At 39.5% G+C, this 19,300-nt stretch overlaps 1 protein-coding gene across 2 annotated transcripts in view; it reads right to left on the bottom strand.

The window, feature by feature from the left end:
- The window catches only part of apoba (apolipoprotein Ba), a 70,561-nt gene extending 51,695 nt beyond the window's left edge, over positions 1-18,866 (bottom strand). For both annotated transcript variants that reach the window (XM_072251319.1, XM_072251320.1), the window contains exons 1-8: positions 18,784-18,866; positions 18,179-18,217; positions 17,504-17,619; positions 14,400-14,545; positions 8,817-8,973; positions 7,588-7,743; positions 7,348-7,469; positions 2,958-3,043 (exon numbers count right to left, since the gene is read on the bottom strand). In XM_072251319.1, coding sequence (XP_072107420.1) covers positions 2,958-3,043; positions 7,348-7,469; positions 7,588-7,743; positions 8,817-8,973; positions 14,400-14,545; positions 17,504-17,619; positions 18,179-18,217; positions 18,784-18,841 — 880 coding nt within the window. In that variant the 5' untranslated portion in view covers positions 18,842-18,866. The remainder of the gene's footprint in view (positions 1-2,957; positions 3,044-7,347; positions 7,470-7,587; positions 7,744-8,816; positions 8,974-14,399; positions 14,546-17,503; positions 17,620-18,178; positions 18,218-18,783) is intronic.
- Positions 18,867-19,300: the final 434 nt, after the last annotated feature.

Below are 19,300 nucleotides of genomic sequence, written 5' to 3'. Positions count from 1 at the left end.
ACCCCATGAATGCTACCACTATTCTCCTTTTGCACAATTTATCTATCTATCTATCTTTCTGCAACACACATAAAATGCAGGAGGAACTTAGCAGGCCAGGCAGCATCTATGGAAATGAATAAACAATCAATGTTTTGGACCGAGATCCTTCATCAGGACTGGAAAGGAAGGGGGAAGATGCCAGAATAAAACGGTGCGGGCAGGGGAAGAAAGTAAAGCTAGAAGGTGATAGGTGAAGCCTGGCGGTTGGGGAGGGAGGATGAAGAAGTTGAGAGATAATGGGTGGAAAAGGCAAAAGGATGGCGAAGAAGGAATCTGATAGGTGAGGAGATTAGACTTTGAGAGGAAGGGAAGCAGGAGGGGAAATGGGGGAGGTGATAGGCATGTGAGGAGAAGAGGTAAGAGGTGAGTGTGCAGAATAGAAGAAGAGGTAAAGGAAGGTCGGAGACTACCTAGACAGAATATGAGCTGTTTGGGGCCCTGAATAGAAGGAATGGAGGATTTCTGTCCCTTCAAACAACAGAAATTCTATACCTGCCCATTCACTTTCTCACTCACTTCCATTTAGGGCTGTAAATAATCTGCTCTGGTGAGTCAGTACTTCACCTGCGAATCTTTTGGCTTTGTCTATTGCATACAGTGCTCCCGATGCGACCTCCTTTACACTGGAAAACTTGGGGACTACTTTGTCAAATACCTCTGCTCCATCCACAAAAGGCAGTATTTCCCAGTGGCCAACCATTTAAATTCCTATCCCTGTTTCCATTCCAACTTGTCGTTTGAAGGCCTCCTCTTCTGCCATGATGAGGCCACTCTCTGCATGGAGGAGCAACACTTCATATTTCGAATAGGTAGCCTCCAACCTGATGGCATGAACATCGAATTCTTTATGCAGTAATTTTTTCCCTCCTCCTTCCCTCTTCTTCTATTCCCCTCTCTGGCCTCTTACCTCTTCCTCTCACCTCTCCCCAGTGTCCCTTCTTCTTCCCTTTCTCTCTTATAGGAACTATAGAAAGGGTCCACTTTCCTCTCTTATAGGAACCATAGAAAGGCTGCAGAGGAGAATACAAGGATGTTGCCTGGACTGGGGAACATGCCTTACGAGAATAGGTCCAATGAACTTGGCCTTTTCTCCCTGGAGTGACGGAGGATGAGAGGTGACCTGATAGAGGTGTATAAGATGATGGGAGGCATTGATCATGTGGATAGTCAGGGGCTTTTTCCCAGGGCTGAAGTGGTTAACACGACAGGGCACAGTTTTAAGGTGCTTGGAAGTAGGTACAATGGAGATGTCAGGGGTAAGTTCTTTTACACTGAGAGTGGTGAGTGCGTGGAATGGGCTGCTGGCAATGGTGGTGGAGGTGGATACAATGGGTTTTTTTAAGAGACTGCTGGACAGGTACATGGAGCTTAGAAAAAAAAAAAGAGGGCTATGGGTAACCCTAGATAATTTCTAAAGTAAGTACATGTTCAGCACAGCATTGTGGGCTGAAAGGCCTGTATCATGCTGTAGGTTTTCTATGTTTCTTATCAGATTCCTCCTTCTCTACCCCTTTGCCTTTTCCACCTACCATCTTCTTAATTCATCCCTCCTCCCCCACCCACTTCACTTCATCTATCACCTTCTAGCTTATCCTCCTTCCTCTCCCTTCACCTTTTTATTCTGGCATCTTCCCCTTCCTTTCCTGTCTTGATGAAAGCTCTTGGCTTGAAACGTTGACTGTTTATTTATTTCCATTGATGCTGCCTGACCTGCTGATTTCTTCCAACATTTTCTGTGTGTTGCTCTGCATTTCCAGCATCCGAAGAATCTCCTTGGCTTATCTACCTATCTTTCTATATATCTAATTGTTTGTTTCTATTATAACTTCTAATAATTTTCTTTACGTTTTGCACTGCACTGCAGCTACAAAACAACAAATTTCAAGCATGTTTGTAATACTGGACCCGATTCCAATAATTCTAATTCTAATCTAATGGTTTATGAATGATTCTTGGTCTTCATGCCGAAATAAACTCAAATTGATGACCATTTGATTTTCTTGTTGTTCAGTTTACGATTGGCATTATGAGATGCCAGTGATGTTTTAATTGGGAGAGAATTATTTATGGTGGCAAGAGGCTCTCAGCTGACCAAACAGAGACTTGTCACAACATGACTGCAAAATTGGGAATGCAGCCACTGATATGAAAATAAGCTGCCCCCCCCCCCATAGTGAGGTTAGCGAGGGGGTCAGGCTTGATGTGGGAAGGTCTGGACATTCCTCGTGTATCAGTGGCCAGAGTACTGTACTCTTGAACAAACAAGGGCAATATCAGAGCTTTCAGGGAGCCTGAATGATGCTGCTGTAAACCGGGCTGATTTTATCCACTGCATATCTTCTCCTTCACAGAAAACTACAAATAAGAATTATTGTTGTTTTTGTTGATACTGTTTGTTGTTGTTACTTCTGTTGTTCTACAAACATAGTGGGTATGCTATGTTGGTGCCAGAATGTGTGGCAACACTTGTGGGCTGTCCTAATACATTCTGAAGTTGCACTGCTGTGAATGCACACAATGTATTTCCCTGAGTATTTCATCGTACGATGAATAAATAAATGAATCTGAATCTGATACAATCTATAATCTGTAAAAAAAAAATCTATTTTCACAGTCCTATATTGGAATTTACATACTAAGTTCTATGATAGCCACACAGATTCTGAAATCAAAATAATCTATATCCTAAATAATTCTTACACCAAATATGAAATATGTCTTTACATTCAAACATGTAAACTGAAAATCAAACTGTACTTCACACAGCAAAGTTAGAATGCAAAGCTAGAGACTGGTTTCATTACATTTACACTGAATAAGATTTCAAGATGTAAAACAAAGCAAAGGAATATTCTAAACAAAATAATTATACGGCATATTTCTATTTTACATATACAGTTAAAAATTTATCTTACCACCAGCAAAGTATTGGCTGTTTGTTGTAGTTACTGCTTCCAGTTTAAGAATTTGTTTTACACGTGACAGAGATCCAAGTACATCACTAATAAATAAAAGTCAGTTTTATATTATTAATTCATGATTGATAATTCTACAAATAACATAAATTATGCAGTGTGTCCAGGAAGAAAATATCACATAACTTGATCATGGGGTGTGAACATAAACTTAATCCCCATAGTCTTACTGCAACTTGGTATGAAACTAAATCAGTAAGCTTTCTATATTCATTTTTATCATGAACAGATAGGTTGTGATGGCATTGGGTTCACTGCCCATAAAACACTAAACTCAATAGAAAGTTTAAGCCCTATCTAATGTAGTTAACTACAGATATCCTCATTATAGGGAGGTTACACTGTATCCACCTACTCTTCAAAATTTGCCTACTTCCCTATCTAGTCTCTTTGGCGAGATCTGGTTGCCAAAACCCATTGCTTGAGTGGTGATTGTCCCCTCTGTACCAAAGAGGAGACACTTCCAGCCAATGAAGTAGTTTAAACACAGTTTATTTTATTTTTAATGATACATGTTTACATTTAGACAAGTAACACACATTTAAAACTCTCAGAGAATCTCGGATTTTTATGTCAATGATTTGGATGACAGATTTGATGGCTTTATGAACAGGTTTGCGGAAAATAGGAAGATCGGTGGAGAGATTGGCAGTGTTCAGGAAGCAGGGAGTCTACTGAAGGATTTAGACAGATTAAAACAGTGGGCAAAAAAGTGGCAGATGGAATATAGTGTAGGGAAGTGTTTAATTATGCACTTTGGTAGAAAGAATGAAGGCATAGACTATTTTCTAAACAGGGAGAAATCAGAGATGCAAAGGGTCTTGGCAACCCTCATACAGGATTCACTAAAGATTAACTTGAAAGTTGTTAGCATTCATTTTGAGAGGACTAAAATACAAAAGCTAGGATGTAATGCTGAGACTTTATAAGGCATTGGTCAGACCACACTTGGAATGTTGTGAGCAGCTTTAAGCCCGTTATCTAAGAAAGGATGTGCTGCCATTGGAGAGGGTCCAGAGGAGCTTCATCAGAATGATTCCAGGAATGAAAGGGTTAAGGAATGAGTAGCATTTGATGGCTCTGGGTCTGTACTCGCTGGAGCATAGAAGAATAAAGGGGGATCTCATTGAAACCTATTGAGTATTGAAAGGTCTAGAAAGAATGAACATGGAGAGGTTGTTTCCTATTGTGGGGGAGTTTAGGACCAGAGGGCACAGCCCAAGAATAGAAGGGTGTCCTTTCAGAACAGAGACGAGGAGGAATTTCTTTATCCAGAAGGTGGTGAATCTGTGGATTTCATTACCACAGTTGGCTGTGGATATATATTTAAAGCAGAGGTTGACAGGTTCTTGATTAGTAAGGGCTTCAAAGGTTACAGGGAGACAGGGAGAAGGCAGGAGAATGTGGTTGAGAGTGTTAATAAATCAGCCAGAGCAGACTCAATGGGCCAAATGGCCTAACTCTGTTCCTATGCCTTAACTTTGAATTACAAGAGGTTTACAAACTACAAAGTATTTCCAAACATTGGTACAATTCTTACCAACTAAAAGAACATACCAATGAATTGGAGACAAATGAGTCATCCATCACAGAAACTGAAGGTTGAGGCATGGTTCTTCTTTCTGTCACTCTGTCTTTACGTCAATCTCTCTGCCATTCCTAACAATCCCCAATACTTTCTAATATTTATACTGTTTTCCCACGTTAACATTACTTGCATGTGATGTTCCTCAGATACCTTTGTTGGAAGAAAGTAATTCTCACAGATGGTCTAAAAGCTTCTGAGGACAGAGATCCCAGATACTAAAATTAATGCTGCAAGGCCAGTCTCCTAACCATTGATTGATCACACCTGTGGCCATATTTAATGTGCTACATGATGAAATATGTTTAGTCTGCAAGCTTCCTTGAACTAAATAATATAGTAGGTGCTGTTTGTCTGTAAAGTTTTCCTTTTAACTTCAGACTGATTATTGCTTGCAATTTAGATTAAGAACTGAAGACTGGTTCTTGTTTACATCAGGAAGCTGATCAAGGACTATTAGTTGGAAGTTTAACTTTGTCATAAATAACTCTGACCCTCTGGAAAAATCATACTGCTGTGCTGAGAAGCTGAGGCTAGCTATAAGCCGCTTTTAGGCCTTGGAAAAAGAAAATCTATCAAAAGGTAGGTTGCTTTCCTGTAACATTAAAATATGACTGAATGAAACTCTGCCAATCCTATGCAGAGAGCAATGCCATAGTGCCAATGCAACTTGGTTCCATACCTACCGTAACATTTTTGAAGAAACAGCAATATGAAAACTTGCATTGATTTTCAGCCTGTGACCTCGTGTGCTGGAAGGAATCCGGTCAGAATGAACCTGATGCCCACCACTGGGAAGCATGAGAGGCCCAGACAAATATTTAAGGTAAAGTCTTATCATTGTTTCATTAGCAAATGGTTATTTCAGTTGGACCTAACAGCAAAGCCCTTACGTGCATGTTAAATGAAAAACAAAATGTGATCTTGAGTGAGGGGCTACAGAGGGTCTGGCATTGAGGTGGTTGAGTTTTAGGAGAATATTAGCCTACAAAATGGATTTCAGAAACCTTTGAAATACTTGAAAGGGTGCCAATGAGGTGGCCATGTTGAAGTGGAGATATGTTATATGTGAGCCCTCTAGTGGCAGGTGGCAGCACAGCATTGCCATGAGAATTCTGCAGCTCCATCTCCAAAGCCAACCAGGGGTCCAGGAATTTGTTGGCTTATGTGGCTGGAAGTTCTGGCAGCAAGACTCCATGGTCAGAGATCTGCTGACTTAATGCCTGTACAAAGTATGGGAAGCTCTGTGCACATTCTGAAGAAAGCTTTAATTAAGGAATCTCCCCAATATTAACAGTCTGGTTAAGTGGAGGTGGAGCAGCAGCATTCTTTGAAGAGTAGGCAACAAATAAGGAATATAGCCAATGAGTTAACGTAAAGCCCATGTGCAAATAGGAGGTTCTACAAAGACCTTGTCAGGTAAGGAAAGCAGAGAATCTGTCAAAGAGGCAGGAATTGAGAGGTGGAGCTAAAGAAAGTGTCAGAAGGTGACCTCCCCCAGCCCAACAGCAAAACAGTTACATTCTTCCTCTTATAATGTCTCTGTCTTCCTTTTGGGGGTGGCTGGGATACTGTATGGGTCTTTGATCTACAGTGGCACTCAAACAGCAGTTCTGCACGGTGGCGTGTTCCAGTTCTTGGAGCTCGCTGACTGGCCATACTTTCGATCTATCCAGTTTCAGCCTGAAGTCGGGTGCCTTCAGGGTGTGGACTTGTGCAGCCCTGTGGACATGAGTTCGTGTTGCAGTCAAGAACTGAAGGGTAGTGTGAGCCGGAATATTGAAGTCAGCAATTGCGAATGTCAGAGGCCTCCGCACTCAGTGATCTCTCTCTCTCTTTCTGTCTTGATGATGAGTGAGAGTTTGCTGCCAATTTTTGAGGCGGGAAACTTGAAGTAAAAAGCAACACTTCAGACTGACTGTAAAATCAAAACAACAACTGTTTATCTCTCCCTCACTGTGGAAAGAGCCGTATTTGTCTCTCTCGTTAGTGAGAGAGAGAGTGAGAGAAAGAGGAATGTCAAAATATTGCTGTGAATGATTAGTTTTTGATGTACTGTAGACTATGGTCTGTCTTTGGAGCCTTTGCTTGAATGGTGGGTGGTGGGATTGCTGAAGCTTTATGCTATAAAAAGTGTGGTGAGGGTTGATGCTGGGGAGGGGATTTGGGGGCTTTTATATCTTTTTTTCTGTCATTCATTCTTTGGGTTGTTCTGTTTCGAGGATATCTGCAGACAGTAAAAATTTTGTGTTGTATATTATATACATTCACTGATATTAAATGGAACCATTGAACCACTGAATTCATTGCTTCCTTTTCTTCTGTTTTATTCTGTTCCGGTAGTAACTGCAATGGCCAAAGGATATGGCAGCTGAACAGCACTGAATGCCTTTATTCTAATGCCTGATATCTAATTAATTGTTTGTCTGCAGTAAAAACAATAAACTAATTGGGAGATTCAAAAATGTCCTTTACATTTATTGAAATTTTTGAAAAGGCATTTTAAAGGACTATCAGGTTGTCCATAATAATTGTCACAATCAGAGATTGTGTGGACAATCCAAACTGAACCTAGAGAGTAAGACTAGAATGTAATTTTAAATATCACAGATTAACATAAATACCTTTAATAAAAAAAAACTAACTGGATGGTGGGACAGATATTTTTGTGAATTAAAAGACATTTTAACAGTCTGGGAACATGCAAGCTTTCAATCAGAGCTCTGTTTTAGAGAACCAACATACTTGTAATAATTAGGCACAAAAATGTGCTCTTCATTGCAAATGGCTTCTGTTACATGTTTCTTCACACCCAACGAGTAGCTACAAGATTGATTGCTAGTCAGAAGTGCTGATGTATCGAATGGCTGTGTGTATAAATAAAAAAAGAAAAATATTGTATTACAAAATGAAATTTAAAATCACTTTAAATTGCAATATAAATCACATTTCTAAGAATACTCATACTTTGATAATTTTCCTTACCAGTCCAGTAACCATGGCTATAGGACTAGTGTGGTCTCTGATAGGTGTGAATTTATTACACTGAGCAAGGTCTCTTCCAATTGTCATTTGAGTAGCAAGACTGCCTGTTCTGCTGTTCACTGTGATCTTGCTTGAGCAGTTACCATACACGGTTGCCTGGGTCACAAAAAGGGGAGAATGTTTTTAATAATATTTAAAATATATTTTTAAAATTTGTATTTAGTGCAGTGAAAAATTATCATAATGGTATCTAAATTCATACAGAGAAATGATGGAATGACTTCTGCATTCTCTAAAATCTAGGAGACTAAGAAGAGATTTGAAGTATTCAAGATTGAAAGAAAACTGTTTCAGTATATAGAGAGAAACCAATTCTGCTCGTTAAGGAATAAATGACTAGCGTATATATTATACTAAGTCCTAGAAGAATAAAGAGGTAAATATCTACATGTAAAGGGTGATAGAACATTCGAACATTCATCTGAAAATAGCAAAAGGGAATCAATTATTAAATACAGAGATCTAAGATTTTTAAAAATTAATTTTAGATAGTGCTTAACATAGGACAAAGGTGGCTACATGATCAGGTATGTTCACAGAGAGTGTCACTGATTGAATGTTTACTCTTATCTCACTGCTCCAAAAACTGAACTCAAAAGCTTTAGTCCCAGACTAATCACTTTAGCTATAAGACCATAAGACCATAAGATATAGGAGCTGAAGTAGGTCATTTGGCCCATTGAGTCTGCTCCACCTTTCAATCATGGTCTGATCCAATTCTTCCAGTCATTTCCACTCCCCTGCCTTCTCTCCGTACCCGTTGATGCCCTGGCTAATCAAGAACCTATATATCTCTGCCTTAAATGCACCCAATGATTTGGCCTCCACAGCCACTCGTGGCAACAAATTCCACAGATTTACCACCTTATTACCAAAGTAATTTCTCTGCATCTCTGTTATAAATGAACATCCTTTAATCCTGGAGTCATGTCCTCTTGTCCTGGGCTCCCCTACCATGGGGAAATAACTCTGCCATATCTAATCCGTTCAGGCCTTTTAGCATTCAGAATGTTAACTGCCTATAGACGTAGTTAATGTACTATATGATAATTCCTTATTGAAACTTTATGCCAGACATTTACTATAAAATATGGGTACTGAATGAACTTTTAGAAGCTATTTTATTAAATCCACTAAAATTATAATCAACTAATTTCAATGATTCTTACCGTGTCAACGAATTGTTCATCTTCACTTGATTCCACCGGCACCAGAAGAACAGAAATGATACCTCTCTTGATGTTGAGGATGTTGGTTGGTTCATTTTTGTTTGGATACAGAGTGACACCCATGTGTCCATGTGACGTGGTGAATTTCAGGTCATATCTACATACAAAGTAATATATTTCATAGAATCACAACATTTACCACTTTGAACCACCCAGTTGGCTCATCACGATTATGTGAGCTCTTCATCTGCAGCTGTTTACACCAACCCCAATCTCCCATCCCATCCCACATTGCATTATTTATGAATGAGGAAGGCAGTTTTCCCCATTTCAGTTCATTAATCTAGAAATGTCCCAAAGAGCTATCTATTTCATTATTACATTGTTCCTAAAATTTTCTAGGACTATCATTGCCTTTTAAGAATTTGAAATGAAATGCCGTAGGAATCTCACTAAGCCAATTTCATTGGCTTCCGGCAGACTGTTTATTGCCAGTGTCTCCAACAGATTGTTGCTTCACATTGCATCATATGAAGTTGTTTGTGTCACCACAATTCCTTGCCTGTGGATGGCTAAAAAGATATCCGAACTGTTGCTGGTTTGGGTCATTTCTATGCAGTGGTGCAGTGCTAGCTGGAGCACACCAGCGCGCGTCTGGTACACCTTTAAGAAAAAAGCCAAAATAAACAAGCTAATTAACTAGGTGCCGCCCAGGGTTATTTGAGTGTCTCAGAAATTGCTGATCTCCTGGGATTTTTACACACAACAGACTCTGAAGTTTACAAAGAATGGTGCCAAAAACAAAAAAAAAATCCAGCGAGTGGCTGTTCTGTGAGCAAAAACATCCAGCGAGTGGCTGTTCTGTGAGCAAAAACACCTTGTTAAATCCACTGACGAAGGGTTCCAGCCTGAAACATTGACTGATCATTTCCACGGATGCTGCCTGACCTGCTGAATTCCTCCAGCATGTTGTGAGTGTTACCTAATTAAGTAGCTTGTTTATTTTGGCTTTTTTCTTAAAGATGTGCCAGACATGCTCCGGTACACTCTGGCTAGCACTGCACCACTGGGTCTCTGTCTTCTTAACAATTCTTTGTTATATTGACAATAAAGGATAGATCAAAGCATAATGCCCATTTTAGAGACACTCTTTAAAAAGCCAATCACTGCAGACATGAACATAGAACATAGAACATAGAATAGTACAGCATAGTACAGGCCCTTCGGCCCACAATGTTGTGCCGACCCTCAAACCCTGCCTCCCATATAAGCCCCCACCTTAAATTCCTCCAAGAGGGCATACTCCATTTCAGATTCCATGGTGTCTGCTGAAAATTAAGTAGCATTCAGCACTAAATACAGTGTTTATAATTGGCAATTGGTCTATTATTGTCACTTGTAGTGAGATATACGTGAAAAGATTTTGTTTCCTTGCCATTTAGGCAAATAATCTATATACTACTAAAACTCTCGTGCTCTGTCTGTCTGTCTGTTAGTGACCTCCAATTAGCGCAAACGGTGCATTACAGTGGCACTTTTTTTGGCTAAATCAAATTAAAATGCTCTAACTTACAGAATGCAGGCAAAGTTTAGGGTTATATATTCGTATAAAATTGCTCATTCGCCAAAAATCAACAGGCTGGCTTTCACCCACGAGCCAATCGGCCATCATGGAAATTGGAATGCAACAGCCTGATGCACGCGCACAGCCAGCCTCAGCAGCGACACCAACTGGAGCAAATGGGCAGGGCAGCTCTATTTCAAGGGGTCACATTCTGCTAATCACCATCAGCATGTGCAGGATTGGGACAGACCTAACTGCCACCCATCAATAAGAGATAATTAAATCTTATTGTAATGATGTACTTTGAGACACCCATAAAACCCTTTGCTGCAGTCAAAGGACAGCGGTGACTATATCACATCCATTTAGGAGTGTGCCAACCACATCATCAAGAATAATCAGCATCCTTTGGTGTTAGTGCTTCATATCTTCTATCCAGCATTAGGGTAAAAAAACGCTCAGCCTAATTATGCCGTGTGGAAAGGGAAGTAGGACATTATGGTCAAGAGATGACGCCAAACGTCGTCGGGAAGCGGCAAGGAGAGGGAGAGAACAAGAATTGGATCAAGCCAGGGCCGCATGACTCCAGGATCAAAGAGTCAGGACAAAAAAAGATGAGAGAAGAAGAGACAGAGGAGGAGAGGTGTGCACGTCTCCAGGATCAGAGACAAACAACAACAGCAGAACAGATGAAGAGACAGAGGATAAAAGGGTAGCATGTCTCCAGAATAACAACGAGAGCCACAAGGGTGGCAGATACACCAGAAATGATGCCATCAAAAGTATCCTCCTTTAAAGGGAGAGGAGCTATATTTGCTTTACTACATGTCGTTCTTCTTTAATAAACTTAGGTTTTCTACTTCAGTTTCCAAAGCAAAGTGATACCAATAGCATTCAGGAAAATGTAATGTTCATTCTGGTCATATCAGACTGCACTACCTTTCTCTCAAAGGGTGCCCCAATGGGTCACTCCGTTGTCTAGTTCCATATATAATTACATAATTTTTAATGGGTTCTTTTGGGTTTCTTTGTTTTGTGGGTGCCTGTTAGGAGACAAATCTCATGGTTGTATAATGTATACATACTTTGATAATAAGTGTACTTTGAACTGAAGAAAAATTTAGTTTAGGTTAATATCGCTTAGTTAATATGTCTTTTTTCTTTTTCTAATTTGGAGTTCTTTTTAAGATTTTTTCTCATTTATCCCTCTATCATGTTTAATTATCTGTAGAGTTTGTGAAACTTTATACATCTGTATTATTACCAATGCTATATTTGTAATGTCAATTATTAAAAATGCAATCCCAATCTCTGTTTATTAACCTTGTTATGTTTATGATTTTGAAAATTAATAAAAAGATTGGAAAAGAAAGAAAAATTGAATGCAAGATATAGTGTTTCTATTGCAAGGAAGTGCCATGCTGGTAGACAAATAAGGTGCAAGAGCCTTAACAGAGGAGATTTAGAAATCAAGCTTTCATCTTTATTATTTAAGGCCCATTCAAGAGACTTACAACAGAGGAATAGAAACTGTCCTTGTGTCTGGTGGCAAGTGCTCTCAAAGTAATTTGTAGAAATAGTTTAAAAGAGGTAGAGGAGCCAAGAATATTTAATGGTCTAAGACTGCTTGTTGTATTCTGTGGGACCTACTTTCAGGTCAAGTAGAAAAATTGATTGCTTTGTCTGTGGAGGTGCAGCTTCAGATAAAATTGATCATACCAAGGAGCAATACAGGTCAGCCTGTAGGGCACGTACCGCATGGATGCTACTGGTAATGTACCTGAAAGTTGACTAATTTTGGTGTCAATAAGTCCTAACAATGAATAGACTTTCTATGGGTAAAAAACAGTTCTGTTTTCACAGATATTCGTAAGTCGATTTTGTCTGTGTCAGAAGATGTACAAAATCATTCGATATTGTAGCCATTTGATATGATAGCCTCCACAGTGTTGTAATGAGAGGGATGAGAGAAAAATTGGATTAGCCATGATGAAATGAGGAAGTAGACTCGAAGAGCCAAATGGCCTAATTCTGCTCCTATATCTTATGGTCTTGTGGTAATGAGTGGCTTCCAAGACAGATAAGACTGAAAAGAAAGAATAAAAGTAGAGAGAAAGAAAGGAAATAAGTTCTATCAATCATAGGAATGAACATATATACCAGTACATTGGACTTTTGAATTTCTTTCATAAGTAGGGCTGACCATAATTTGGGCATTCCTAATTTGGGGATGATCTGTGTCCCTGATAATGTTGTAAGCTCAGTGACATTCACAAGTTCAAAGACATGATGGATAAATTAGTCCACTATCAGTACCACATATTAAAAGAGAATTAAGTGCTTGCTTTGTTGACTATTTCCGATATGATTAATGTGATCATTTATTTCAAAAAGTGAAACCCACCAACAGAACAGACTACATCCTATCCTCGTTATATGCGTCTTCAGACTATGCGGATTCACATTTAGGCCAGGAACCTATTTCTACCAACGTCTCGTTATATGCGTCCAAAATTCACAGTTATGCGAGGAGCACTGCCTTCCCGCCAATACAAGTCACGTGCACACTCTTCACACTCTCACTGTTGGGACAAGAAGCACCGCTTTCCCGCCAATACAAGTCAGGTGCGCGAGCCTCACAATCTCTCTCCCGCCACTCTCGCATTGGTTTTAGCAAGGTGTGGAACTTCTGTTGGTTTTACCTACGGTGCAGTGACTCTGTGCTTGAAATATTTAATTATGCCTCCTAAGCGCCCGATGTCATGTCTTGGGCCATCAGCCAAACGGCAGGGAACAACTTTAACACTTGAAAAAAAGTTGGAAATTATAAACAGCGTGGCATCAGCTGAAGGTAACACAGCTCTGGGACGCTACTGTCGGGAACAGAATCTTGCTTTTAAAGTTCTTTTGTTGCTTGACAATGTGCCAGCCCATCCTAAACATTTGGATAGCATTCATCCTAACATAACAGGTCGTTTCCTGCCGCTTAACACAACATCGCTGATTCAACCACTCGACCGGTGTGATCCACATTCAAGGCGTACGCATTTTTTTTTACGGCAAACTATCCCTCAGATGCTGCAAGTAACAGATGATTTTGAAAATCCCAGGAGTTTACCAACGGTGAGGGAATGGTGGAAGTCGGAACACTTGGCACAAATGGCGATGGACATGGACCCAGGTTGAGAATGGAGTCAGCATTTCAGTCATTCCCTGCCGTCAACCCTTCTTCCCTACAAGCAAATTTATGCTGAAAAACAAAATGCTGCCAAGCAATCAACCCTCACCACTTTATGCAAATTGCTGTAATCTTTCTGCTGCCGGCAGTTCTAAGAGTTCTGTGAGTCTTCCTTCACCCCTTGCTGTGCTTGATATGATCCTGACGACCACAACCATCCACCTTATCCGTGTAAAGCTGCCCGACACCACAACAACACTCATCTCCCGGAGCGAACACACCTGCCACTGTTGGTGAGTACTGTACACCAGAGGATGTTAACTTTCTATGATTTATTACATTGAATATTACCTTAAATTGATTAAATATAATACAAATGTTGTCTTGTAGTACTGCTTTTGTGTTGTATTGGTATAAAAATGTGAGTAAGTTACAGAAAAAACATATTTAGGAAGCCCTCTGGAACGCATCCTTATTTTCTCTATTTAAATAATTGTTCACATTATGCAATTTCACATTATGCATCAACTTCGAGGAACGTATCCCTCGCATATAACGAGGATAGGGTGTATTGTCTGATAAATGTATTGCTAATGAATGAGATGCCATTATTACTAATGGTCATTTGTCTCAGTATGTCTGTTTGCAGACAAAATAACACCTTGCTTAACAGAAACAAATTCGAAGTGCTGCTGAACAACACTTTCCACTAACCCCTCTTCTTCCACACTTCGACCCTTAACCGCTTGTATCACCAAGCCTTTGGGCACCTCAGCAACGGGTGGGACAATACCTCATGAAATTACAGCTACTACTGCTCAGGAGTGCTGGATTTCCTTACCTGGACATAGCCTGCTGGAACTCTTCGTTATTACTAGAAAGACCAAAGATTGGCTTGCCATCACCGCTGATACTTTCCACTTCCTTTAAGCTGCATGAACTTACCCGCATACTGTATGCACAGTACTGAGGTACTTCAAGTTCCACCTGTAGAAAAAAAAAGACAGATTAAGTGAACAATCTCAGCCTTCTTTTTCATTTTCAATTCACAGTCTTAATATGTTGCACAAACTTCTAGGAACTTAAAAGAATTCTTTCTCATTGTTTCACCTTGTGTGTTCAAAAGAGTGAGGACATGTAAGGCTGTGCATTTTTAACAGACATAAAATAGAAAGATCGGATTACCTGCAATGTTTTTAAAAGATGGTGCTTATTAGGTGCTTTTACAATGGTGCTAAGAATAAAATTCAATTGCTCAACTTGGAAAAACTAATTACAAAATTTTATGTACAATTAGGTTAGCTAATCTTCTGTGCAATAATTGCATTTGAGTGAGACAGTTAGAGCATGCTAATTTAGCAAAGTTTTATTTATTTCACTACCAAGAGTAAGGAACCTCTGAAACAGACATTTTTCCATTACTTGGGTAATTTTGTGGATGATTTAGGATGGAGCATATTGTCCTGGTAGATATAAATAATGTACAGTTATTTATAGGGTTTGTTTCATTTACAGATTAAAAATTCACAGTTTAAAGAAATCAACCCACTTTTTTAAAATCATGATTTAAAAAAAACATTTTATTTCAATGTTTGGAGAGCCTTTTGTTAAGAGTAAATGAAAAACATTGATACTGCCCCTGAGTTAATTGAAGAAACCTAAATTATTAAGAACAGGTTTTCACAGTTTGCTAGTAATTTAAAAATAGCTAAATAAAAGCTGGACACTGAGGTGTTGGCCCCTTAGTTATAGCCTCCCAAGAAGAAAACATGAGTGTTATTCCCATATTCTAGGAGAAACTCCTTCTACTCAGTCTAAATACACCACTGTGCAACTGCATGTTGGACTTCGAAACCGACAGACCTCACATAGTCAGGCTACAGAACCACTTCTCCCTACCCATCTTTCCCAACACAGGTGTGCCCGAGGGTTGTGAACTCATTGTTGTACACTCTGCTCAGACATGACTGCCTGCCTGATCAAACACTGAGAAATCACATTGTTATGTTTGCTGATGATATGACTGCGATGGTGCACATCACCAACAACAATGGCACGAGCTATAAAGAGGAGGAAGGAGAGCTTGAGGCCTAGCACCAGGCAAATAACCTCTTCCTCAATGTCAACAAGTCAAGGAAGATGGGTATCAACTTTAAGAGAACTCGCAACACTCTCACCCCTTTTTACATCAGTGGAAACTACAAGCAGTTTCCAGCTCCTGGGACTGCACGTGTCACAACCTATCAATGTCCCACAACACATTGTATATGATCAGAAAAGCTCATTATTGTCTCCACTTTCTGAAGAGGCTGGAGAGAGCTGGACAATGCACATCTATACTCATGTCATTGTATAGATGCGTAGTATGCTACATGGTACTGAAACTGAACTGTAGCAGACAGGAAGGCTCTACAGTGGGTAGTCAAAACTGCCCAGTGCAGCATTCATACCAGCCTATCTTCCATCGAGGACATATACACAGAAAGGTGCCACAAAAGGGCCAGTAACATCATGAAGGATTCCACATACCCTACTCTCATGGACTGTTTGTCACACTCCATCAGAGAAGAGGTTACATAGCATCCACACCAGTACCACCAGACACAAAAACAGCTATATTCCCCAAGCTGTAATGCTGATCAACACCTCCAACAGTCACTCACCTCTCCAAATCCCCACCACCTTCATCATTTCCTGTCAGTCATCTCATGTACAGACACTCCTGTGACTAGTGCCACTATATGTATAAGTTCTGTTATATATTTATATTTATTGTGTTTTTAATGATTATTTTCTTTTTCTTGTGTTTTTGTATACTAATCTGAAGTAACAATCATTTTGTTTTCCTTTGCTGAAAATGACTTTAAACGATAGTGAATGTATTCAACTAAAGGTGCAATGAATGTAGAGAAAGATGTGTGCCAATACAATTTATTGCATATGTTACAGTCTAAGAGCCACTGAGAAATGAGCATAGAAACAGGCCTTTCACCCCACTGACTCCGTACTGGCTATCAAAATCCAAGCCTATGTTAATTCCACTTTTTATTCTCATCAAACCATGCCTCACCCCTTATTTACATACCAGCAGCAATTTACAGTAACCAATTAATCTATCAATTGCCACTCAGGTCTTCTGGGATACTGGAAAAACCTGAGACATCTGGTGAAAATCTGTAAGGCCACAGAGAATGTCAAATTGCACTACCCACACCTGAAGTCACGACTTAACCTGGCGGCAGTGAATCTGCAATCAGCTCTACATTGTTGTGAATAATAAATCTGAAACTACTATTCACCCCCTTGTGTTTGCCAAGTGGGTCCGGAAGCTTGTTGAAGCTTGCTCCAAAGAGGTTTGTAACATAGGACTCAGAAATTTGCAGGCTCTTCCCAAGGATATGCAATGAGATTAATATCAATTGTTTCTGGAAGATCATAAACTTGCTAAAAGAGCCACTTTGATCTGCCTGAATCCTGTTGGTGTTCCCTTGTTGGGAGATGTCCACAAACAAATGATGTTGAATAGCATATTCCAAGGAGTAGACTGGGTATGAGGAACACACTGAAGCTTGGTCCAGCTAAGGCAAGGGTCTTGTGAGGAAGGACTATGGATTAAGATCCTGCTGCCATTGGGCATTAAATGGTTGGACAGATTTCTCAGGCACTTTACAAGTGTACTTTACAAGAGGGTATGTGGGTAGAATTGATGCATTGTAAGAGAATATATTGAATTGATAGTACAATGAATGTAGAGAAAGATGTGAACCAATTATTTTTATTATATACAGTATATTTTGGAAAAAATAGAGAAACTTTACTCAGCAAGTCAGACAGCATCAGCAAAGTCTGATTCTGTCGGCGTTTCTGGACATTTTTCTGCTTTTATTTTGTATTTCCAGCACACTTGCTCGCAACAGAAAACATCGACAAAAATTTCTAACTTACTTTACAGGCTATCTGGACACCAGAGATTGAGTTGGGCTTCTCGAATATTTCATTGGAGGTCTCAGCTTCATATTGGTAGGTGAATTTCTTAAGATTTTTGAAGCGTGTGGACTGTTCTGCATGGGACAAAGAAAGCGCATGTTATCGTTCCCATGTTAGATAAAACAACCTCATCCAAAACTGATGTTAGAATACTGGTCATTAGATCCGTGTGTTTTATGGTAAGCAGCCAGTCTTGGGGATATCGAAAGAGATCCAGTGAGAAGTGGCTGCAACATTGCGATCCCCAACAGGCGGCGCTCTTCCACCTGTCCACATCTGTGCAGAACTGGTTCGCCGTAACAAACCAAACATCCACCAACAATTGCTTCTACTTTGTGAATTGAGTCTTCTTATACACGGATCTAAGAACAGCTCGTTTCCTCACATATCTTAAGTAATACTTGGTACTGTCCAAATTCTACCATTGGCCGCGATGTCTTCGGTCTTTAATCTGAGTAGTATTTTTAAACAATTTAACCATTTTGTTAGAGATTCGTTTCCACCTGTTTGTGCCAATTTATTGTTAAATAAATAAAACGTAATTTCGTCTGCGTTTTTGTAAATGGCTATGGTCCAAAAATATGCATTAAGATTCATGACAGTAATAACAGTGATGTAGTTAATGCTACTTACTGAAACATATCGTGTTCTTTATGTCGTCGAGTTCAGATTCTAGAAAGTGAAGATAGATTTTAATGTGAACAAATTAAACATAACATGTACACGCTTGTTTTCGAAAATTCTCCTGACTACATTAAATGCATGATTTTCAGTAATTATCCTTAAAATCGTTTGTTTCTTCGTTAATAATCATGGTAATCAGACAGCTGTGATGCAATCTTGGGATTACTTTTTCTCCAAAAGGTCCAGTTAAACTACTCTAAGATAAAGACAAAATATTCTGATGACTTTTTAAAAATGATTTTTTTTAGTTAATTTAGTTAAGATTTATTGTTTTACTTAATTTATTTAGGATTTATTGTTTTCAAAGAAGCATATTAAACTATCTTTTTGTCGTAACTAAATACTGTAGAATGAGTGTGAACGAATTTGGAATACTATTAGTCTCAGTATACTGTACACGAATTGCTGCCTTTCCTCTGTAAAATACAAACTATGCGTTACGAATGAAATTAATCAGAAATGGAATAAATGTTTGAGTACACAGCATTCAAAATGTTCCGAATGTGTTATACTTTATAGAGCATTTAATGGGCCATGAGTTGTTTTGAACTTACCCGCAGAAGCCCAGCTACCGAGGAGCAGTAGCAGACCGAGGTTGGCGGCGCAGCCCATGCTGAGCTGCCGATGTCCCTTCGATGATCTTCTTTCGAAGTGACTAAGCAGAATGCTGGCTCTCTATTTATATAATCACGGGGCCAATCTGTTTGTGAAGTTCACTGCAATTGCAAAAGTTATCGGAAGGTCCAAAGGTTGCTTTGGGTACTCACGCGTTCGAGACAAGTACAGCTGAACACTTTTCATAAATACTTTTAGAGTCCTGATGAGAAGTTAAGTTAATAACAAATATTCCTAATTAGGAAAGAATGGAAAATGTATTCGGTGTTTGATTCTGAACAGATGATGTGACTGTTGTTGCAGGGAAGCAGCAAAAGGTTGAACTAATATCAGATAGGCAGGTTCCGATGACATCATCAAGCTCAGAGCGAAACTCCGAGCCGGTCATCGAGATAATAAGCAAAGATAGTGTCTGCGAACGTGCTCTGACTCTAAATTATTTACGGACAAAAATTC

This window comes from Mobula birostris, chromosome 2 (assembly GCF_030028105.1).
Source record: "Mobula birostris isolate sMobBir1 chromosome 2, sMobBir1.hap1, whole genome shotgun sequence".
In the NCBI taxonomy this organism is placed as follows: Eukaryota; Metazoa; Chordata; class Chondrichthyes; order Myliobatiformes; family Myliobatidae; genus Mobula; species Mobula birostris.
This window is presented reverse-complemented; position numbering and strand designations above follow the sequence as displayed.